Genomic DNA, 8,837 nt, shown 5'->3' with positions numbered 1-8,837 from the left:
TTGCTAGCCCTTCAAGTGATGGTTGGTGGCGTCGGCAGCTGTGCCCACCAACAAGTCCCTGCCCTCTTTTTTTCCAATTTTGATTTCTTAAATTGTTTTAAACTTTTTTATCTAAATAAGATTTAAAAGAAAAGCAATAAAAAATTTTCATAGGAGAGAGAAATTAATTTTAAAATGCCATGTTAGCAATCTTTTTTATAGACAAATTGATAATTTTGACAGAATGACTTGATTACATCAATTTTATAAGTTTTATGACTTAATTATACTTTTGAAATATTTTATGATTCAATTGTATTTTCATGACAAGTTAGAGAACTTATAATGCACATATCCGCCAAGTTAGAATTGATACTTTACCTAAAGTTCGTACTTTTTTTTAGAGAATTAGGCCTTTAAATGTGCCATATTTAACACTAATATTATGTTAGCTCGTGTAACTAAAGTTTTGTAAGTACATCAAAGACAGGTTAAAAGAGCGACGTTGCATGGATTATTTTCTGAGCATGAACAAATTGATCAAGATGGATATTTCAAGTAGTATCGAGATGTGACCGACATTAACTCTTTAGAAACTTGTTGAGTAACAATTGAACCAATTCTGATGTGCCTTTTTCAGATGCTTTCTTATCGGGTCAAGAAAGTAATGCTCAAACATGAAGTAAAGAAAATTAAACAAGGCTAATCTAATGCATGCTTTTTGGAAAATGCTTGAAAAATGATCTTTTTTTTTTTTGGAAATTTTTGGATGAGGAAGCATGAAGAAGCCCAGTTCTCGGAATTCTCCTTGGATGATATTTTCTTTTCATTGTTGGATATCGTCAAGAGCTATACCCCATCATGTCCTCAAAACAAAACTTGTAATTCTATTGATATTCATCAATCAAATTACATTTATTGGAATGTGACGAGGAAGAAATTGAAATCAATCCCTAAAAAGCAATAAGAATTTCCATGCGGGGAAGGTGCATGCCCCTAATTAAATGAGGAAATGGAACAACTTAGGATCATGAATCATGTGTACTTGAATTCTTCACCCTTCTTGATCTTGTGAGGGCGAATGGCATCAAATTTGGCTACCTCGGGAAAATCATACGGTTCAAAAAGTCTTCTTGGCTCTCTCCTTAGAGTTGATTTCTCATCGAAGATAGATCAACACTTTGCTTGATGAGATTAGCTCTTTTGATTCGTCATTTTAGCTCTCGATCATGAACAAATGGGTGAGCGGGATCGTTCCATAATCACTAATTCAAATGAACGGGAACATGTAAGCATGAGGATAAATAAAAATCGATCCATGACAATGATCTAATCGATTTTTCCATTTTTTTTTCATTTATTCATGAAAAGTTCTTACAAGAAGGGCATTTCCCTAAAAATGGACTAGGAAAATAAAGATGACACCCTAACAAGACCAAATTTCCTAAACATGAATTGAAAACAAATTCTCCAAAACTTCTTTTTGGCAAATGATTCATTGCATAGCAATTTCCTCATTTCACAAATTTGCCAAACAAAAATTCTTTCAAAAAGAAAAAAAAAAAATGGCCTAAGTCCACTAAGAAGAGTTTTAATTCAAGTTTCTGTCGCGACCTAATTTTTTCGGGTTTGACAAACACTTGAAAGCATCCGCAATGTTAAATTAAAATCTACATCAACAACCTAGATATGGTTTCTAATTAACCGCAATTTTGTTTTTGTTTTCACTTAATTAATGAGAATCATGCTTTATGCAATGCATGCCACTAATTTAACATGAAATGATATTTTATATGACCTAAACAATATGACATAACTAAGCATGTAGTCTATCATAAAAGCATGAGATGATTTATTCTAAATAATTTTTTTGTATTTTCTATGAGATTCGAAATTAAGAAATGCAACATTTAAATATGCAATCTAAATTAATCTAATGACCTAATTCTAATGACAGGCAATTTCTAATTAAATGCATCTAACAAAATCACTAAATGAGCGTGCATTGTATGAAACTACGTGCACATGATTTTTATTTTCTCCGTATATACGACACAAATCTGTTTTTATGCTTGACAATTGTACCTCTAATGGATAATGTCAACAATTGTTAGCTCTAGCTCTGCTGTGAATACTTCAGAGAGTTTAAATTAAAATTCCTTCCTTTTCTTTCCCTCGTGATGGGTCACCACCTCTTGCTACGGAGCGTGGCATGGCCCTTGACAAGTGTGGTGGCGAGTCGACGTCGAACGTGCATTGACGTTGCCCGCCCTCCTCTCTCTATAATCGACGAGAAAAGGCGGTGAAGGGTGTAGTCCGAGCATCCGAGCATGACAAGAGTCGCCAATCCATTGGCTTAGCCCAACGAGGACTCGACGACCATTGCCGACAATTGGATAGTGCCCCACTTGGCCCCTCTCTGGCTCTTTCCCTTGCCATCTCTTTCTCATCTTTGATTTATTTTTTGGTATAAATACATTAAAAGTCCTAAAACTTATTATAAAAGTGTGATTTAGTCAAACCTTTAAAAAAATGTAAATAAGCCTATAACTTGTAATGAAAGAATAATTAAGTTCTAAAAATTTTTAAAAAATAATCAATTGCCAAAATTTATCAAATTTGTTTAATCAAATCCTTCTATTAATACTTGATTGCACTTTTGCTACAAGTCTTAAAAATTGATTGCACTTTTTAAGAATTTTAGAGTACGATTGTACTTTCATGATAAATTTTAGGACATAATTATATTTTTTGAAAATTTTAGAATTTGATTGCATTTTGAGAACTTCAAATACACTAATCACCTTCTTTCTTGGTTTCTTCCTGCTTTTTTATTTCCTCGTCTCTATTGTAAGATTTCACATTTCTTCCCATGCCCTCCTGATTCTAACAATCTCCATCTTGTGAGGCCTTCATATTCAAGCGATTCTAAATTATAATTAAGGGATATGTGTATTACAATTCCTAAAATTTGTTACGAAAGTGCAATTAAGTCATAAAATTATCAAAAAATATAATCAATTCCTAAAACTTGTCAAATTGATGTAATCGAGTTCTTTCATTGATACTGTTAATTTTTCTAACAAAAAAAATACTATTGTGGCGTTAAAATTAATTTCTCTCTCTTACGTGACATTTTTCTTAAATTTTTTATTTAAATAATATTTAAAGAGCTAAAATATTGAAAAAAAATGGAAAAAAAGGGCAGGGACTCATTGGTGGGCCCATTGTCAGAGGGGGCTGGCAACCTTCGCCGACCCTAGGCAAGGGTAGCTGGCGAGCCTTGCTAGCCCTAGATGGGGCTTGCCTAGATATAGGCGATGGCCACCCTTGCTTGGGTCTCGTGAGGGTTGTCAACTCTTGTCTGAGGCTGGCGAGGCTTGTTGGCCACAAGCGAGGGCCAACAACAACACCCACCAGATCTGGGTGACGCCTTGCTTGCCTTAAATTTGGGTGAGCCTCATTGGTTGTAGGCGAAGGTCAGTCATGCCTGAGGTTGGCGAGGCTTGATGGTTGGCGTTGCTTAGATTTGAGCACCCTCAAACCAGTTTAAGCTAGCCTCGCTTGCCCCCCTAAGGGCCACTAAGGTTGTAAGCCCCTTTGGCGATGAGTGGTAGCTGTAGCAGTAACCAATATGTCCCTGCCTTTTTTTTTTTTTCCTAGTTTCGTTTTTAAAATTATTTTAGCTTTTTTTTTAGTTTTAAATATTATTTAAATAAGATCTAAAGGAAAAATTAATTAAAAAATGCCAAGTATGATAGAGAAATCCATTTAAAGTTACCACATCAACATTTTCTGTTAGATAAATTGATAGCATTAATTGAATGATTCGATTGCACTAATTTGACAAGTTTAAGACTTAATTGCACCTTTCGAATTTTTGAAAATAAATTGCATTTTCATAATAAGTTTTAGGACTGGGAGTGCACATATCCTCATAATTAAAGTTATAATTTATACTTTCTCAAAATTAGGGTGAAATTGCCCTTCCATTTTAGGATTTTCACCCCAAGAAAAAGGCGAACTTGGGCACAAGTTGGGCTCCAACAAATAGTTATTTCCAAAACACTACTTTTTCATTATCATTTCTGCCGTAATTTTGTCTTTGAGAAACAAAGCTTTTGTCATCAGTGAGTGTTGAATTTTCTAATTTTACCAATAAAATTAGCGATCTAAATATTGTTTGAATTTGAATGGGTTATACTATACAGTTACCATGTACTCGGCAAGACGAATCTATGAGGACATCAATTGGATAGATATAAGAAACAATTATGTTAACTCAGGATTTAGAGGCCATTTGTTACATTTATATAAATAGATTTTTTTTTTCATTTTTAAAAGCAACAGAACATTTCTCATGGAATCAATAATTTTGAAGGAAAAAAAAAACAACATGATTTATTATTTTGAAGTATAAAATTACGGTTTTTAATGATAAGATTAATAATATAGAAAACCTCAAACTATGCTCACTATGACATAAATGCATTAACCTTTTTTTTTTTGGTAAAGAATGTATTAACCTTTTTTGTATCACTAAAAAATCTAAACTTGCTCATGACACAATTACCTCCAAACTTTTTTTTTTGTATCAATAGTGGGCATAGTTTGAAGCTTTTGGTAGCATTTGCCCTAATAAATAAAACTCCTAAATTTGCCCATTTCAACGCAATCTCCAAACTTTTTTTTTTTAATTGCGTTTGGTAGTGGTCATAGCTAGGGGGTCTCTTAGAGCTGGGATCCTTTCCCTGCTCTTGTATTGTTGTAAGGGTTGCCTTTATGCTATTTTTTTCCTTTTTAGCAGCCTTTTTGGGTGCTTTTGCCGCTGTTTTGGCTTTGCCTTCAGTCTTTTTATCTTGGCATCCTTCCACTCGCTATGACTTTTGTCTTCGAGAGTGTAAGTTTTTGGTGTCGAGTTCTTGTTGTGTAGCTATATATAGCTCTTTGGTTTAAAGTTAATATAATCTCTTTGGTTTAAAGTTAATATAATCTTACATTTTACCCAAAAAAAAAAAAATAGCTAGGGGGTCTCTTGTGGCATTTGCCCTAATAAATAAAAACCCTAAACTTGCCTATTATTACACAAATACTAAAATTTCTTTTGTTTCAAGGACTTTTCTTGACGCAAAAAATTTTGAAGTATTTTTGTCACAATGGACAAGTTTAGGGGTTTTAGCAACACAACAAACTTCATGGTATTTATGTTAGAGTAGGCATAATTTGGAATTTTTCTATGACATTTACCCTAATAAATAAAAAAAAAGTGATTCTATCTATAAATATTTGGTGCCAGAACACAACAAATCTCTTCTATTTAGCATGTGCATTCTATTCTTCGTGAAAATGAAATTCATGGATATTCTTTAAAGTTATATTAAAGTTCTCTTCAATTTCACTTATAAGAAAAAAGTTGTCTTGATATTGCGGTTTTATTTTTAATTTTAAGCCCATCTCGTAAGTGATGATAACATGGAATTACCAATATATGAGTTCGTTTAAGTTCTAACATGCATTGCACCAAAATTAACATGCTTATACTACGTACTTCCCTAGATTTCCTCTTTTTTATGTTGTCCTTTAAAAATGTGCATGGTGAACAATGTATTGGATAAATTGCACCTTTTTTTAATTGGAAATTCATCTTGTTTATTTCAGTTAGTTCATATTTATTTTAACTATATAGTTTTTGAGTGAAAAGTATTAAGAAGCTATAATATAAAGAAAAACATAACTGACGGTTAAATGTGAAAAATGTTGTTTGGTGACATGTTGTTAAATGGACATTAGGCATAATCACATGTTTCTTTTAATTAAGAAACATCTAATCGAACTAAAGCAAGTCAAATTATTTTATCGGTTATAAATGAAAACAAAAGAAAATGTATACAAAGGGCATCTTAGCTTCTCAAAGAAAAAAATCACTATCAATGATGATATCGTTGTCATACTTATGCGTATATACATATGTAATGAGTAAGCCCTAAGTTGAAAGTCATCCCTGTTTTCGAGGATTTTCCAGTCAATTTTATAATCATTGATAGTTTTTTTTTTTGGCCCAAATCATTGATAGTTTAGTAGTAGTGTTTTAATTCCAATTTTGCATTCGGCTCTAGTTCCAACTTCTATGTAATTTTCTCATACTTGCTGGGCATATTCTTCATTTTAAATGTCATTTTGACATAGAAGTTTATCAGATGTTTGTATCAGACATTGATATATCATACTTTTATTCAAAATTTTCAACTATTAGTATTCATTGAAAGATTTTTTTTTTTCATTTTGGATTGAGAAAATTATTTAGGATACAATATTATTGAAAGAAATTTTTTTCCCACTTTCTAAAAAATGCACAAAAAATTTAAAAGAAGCATAATAAAGTATGATTTGACTTGTTAGGAAACGAATTTTTTTTGGTCGGCAAAAAAAAATCACTTCTCTATAATTAAATCTCAAACTAATGTTATTGTAATTCTACATGGGATCATAACAACAAATACATACTACAATGAGATTATTTAAATGTCGTATTTATTAATTAAAATTTATTACTAATTCACACTATTTAATGAAAAATCACAAGAATAGTACACATCTACTGATATGAATGTGAAATAGAAATTGTATATTTTGGCCCTATAAATAATTATTGACGTGTTATATTATTAATCGATAAAAAGAAGATATAAAATAAATTTAAAATAGGAAAGTGAAATACATGTAAAATAGGAAAGTAAGATAAATATAATATAGGAAAGTACTTTTACTCGAGTATTATAAATAATAATAATACGGTATCTAATTTATACGAGTATAATTAAGGTTTTTCTTGCCTTACCCCTAAAACCCCTCTAAAACCCCCATCGACCGACGACGCCCCATTCCGCCGCCCCATTCCGCCGACGCCGCCGCCACCGCCGCTCAGCCGCGCCTTCACCACACCCCAGCGGCGCCGCCACAGCTCCCCGACCTCATCGCACGCCCTCTCGCACCTGCTGGGGTGGTCGCCGCCGTCTCGTTCCGGTGAGCCGGCGATTTTCGTAGCTTATGGAAGACCTCCGCAACAGAAGGTACTTTTTATCGATTCCGAATCGAAATTCTTGATCACGAGCGTCATCGGTAGAGATGGTTAATGCCTCGGCGATTTGAAGTTTTGAAAATGGTCTTTGTTTCTTCTTGGTGATGCCAGTCACGCGGATGTCGACTATCGAAAGTTAGCCGCCCCGATAAAATCAGCTGTCGACAAATTCCAGCTCGTGCCCGAGTTCTTGAAGGTAATCGTCATTTGTGTCGATGTTCTTATGTCTAGGAACTATTTAGGAAACGGGAGGTGCAGTTTTGCCGATGGTCATTGATCTCTTGTGATTTCAGGTGCGAGGGCTAGTCAAGCAACACTTGGATTCTTTTAATTATTTCGCAAACACGGAAATAAAGAAGATCGTCCGTGCTAATGATAAGATCGTGTCGAGCGTTGATCCCAACCTTTATGTCAGGTACATACTCCTTCGTTTTTCCATGTTGGCTCTCTCTTTGTTACGTCAAGATAATTTTCTAACACTCAATTTTCTACATACCCCCATCAATCCGTTTCTCCCTCAGCCATCAAAAGGGCATTCGATGCTCTTGTCCGTAATATTGCAGGATGTTCTTGCTTTTGTCTGCTCGCTATTGACCATTACCACTCTGTAGCAATTTTAATTCAAATTCCGTGTTAGTTGGTAACAAAAGTGCATTCTGTTCTCCATGACAGATCTTCTAATGTATGTCTTTCCAAGTTCATTGTCTCTTTATTTTAGAGGGAATCTGATGTGGTGTTTCTTGCCATCCGTAGGTTCAAAGATGTCAGAATTGGCAACCCAACTGAAGCTCTGGAAGGCATTGTTGAGGATCTCTCTCCTCAAAAGTGCCGTTTGACTGATAAGACGTATGTAGTGCATCTTTGAGTTTTAATGGTGCATCTTGTTCAGCTATATACTGTGTTTGCACGCGATAAATGCCGAATATGCTTCTTGGTCATTGGTCTTAAGTGTATAGCTTTTTCTTATCGGAAGAATGTGGAGAAATTTAGAATTGGATGCTATAGATTGCTCAATGGTACTTTTCATATTAGCGTTGAATATTTGGCGTCATACTCGGACATGGTGGCTATTGAGGATGAGAATGGAAGATAGGTTCTGATTTGGTCGTGGACTTGCAAGAGTGGGTGTTGAATTATTATCTGATGGTAGAAGAGCAATAAGAAGAGAATTGCTTTGGCATTCAGATGGTGTTAATGGCAGAGGTGAAGATGAGTTGGGACTAGTTGAGTTACTCTTGGTTTAATAGTTGAATTATATTTGGATGTATTTGACATCGTTGTGTCATCAGACATTTGTGAGCTGTACTAAGACTATGAAAGATCAGCCCATTTTAGTTGACTCTATATGATGTTCTTTTGGATAATTATTAATATTTGTTTTTTGTTTTTTTTTTTTTGGTTGCTATTGGTATAGTTACAGCAAACTGTTATCTTGTTCTAAATGTTGTTGACAATTTGAGTTTCTTCTTGGCCCTGACATCACCTTACAACTAGCATCTGGATGCCCTAAGCATGATTGTTTGAATTTCTTCAGCAACTTTGAATTGTTGTGTTGACTAAGAAGTCAGATTTCTCCTGCGCTGCCCTGCCACATCAAAAATAAGAATTATAATTGTATACAATTAGGTATGCTGCTCCAGTTTTGGTTGATGTGGAGTACACCAAAGGAAGTCACGGAGGATATAGCTTGTTAGAAAAGGTAATTGTGGTCTCTTTGATTGTTTTATTTGACTTTTTGATTATTCTCATGGGCATTCTGTAATCTCGATACCAATGAGGA

At 34.1% G+C, this 8,837-nt stretch overlaps 1 protein-coding gene across 1 annotated transcript in view; it reads left to right on the top strand.

Moving 5' to 3' along the window:
• Nucleotides 1–6,881: 6,881 nt before the first annotated feature.
• Nucleotides 6,882–8,837, top strand: part of LOC104432857 (DNA-directed RNA polymerase III subunit 2) — a 31,849-nt gene continuing 29,893 nt past the window's right edge. The window contains exons 1-5 of the mRNA XM_010045423.3: nt 6,882–7,049; nt 7,169–7,253; nt 7,351–7,472; nt 7,811–7,903; nt 8,684–8,756. Of these exons, the coding sequence (XP_010043725.2) occupies nt 7,027–7,049; nt 7,169–7,253; nt 7,351–7,472; nt 7,811–7,903; nt 8,684–8,756 (396 nt within the window). The 5' untranslated portion in view covers nt 6,882–7,026. The remainder of the gene's footprint in view (nt 7,050–7,168; nt 7,254–7,350; nt 7,473–7,810; nt 7,904–8,683; nt 8,757–8,837) is intronic.

This window comes from Eucalyptus grandis, chromosome 1, assembly GCF_016545825.1.
Source record: "Eucalyptus grandis isolate ANBG69807.140 chromosome 1, ASM1654582v1, whole genome shotgun sequence".
Classification (NCBI taxonomy): domain Eukaryota; kingdom Viridiplantae; phylum Streptophyta; class Magnoliopsida; order Myrtales; family Myrtaceae; genus Eucalyptus; species Eucalyptus grandis.
Note: the sequence above shows the minus strand (reverse complement) of the source record. Positions and strands in the feature narration are given on the sequence as shown.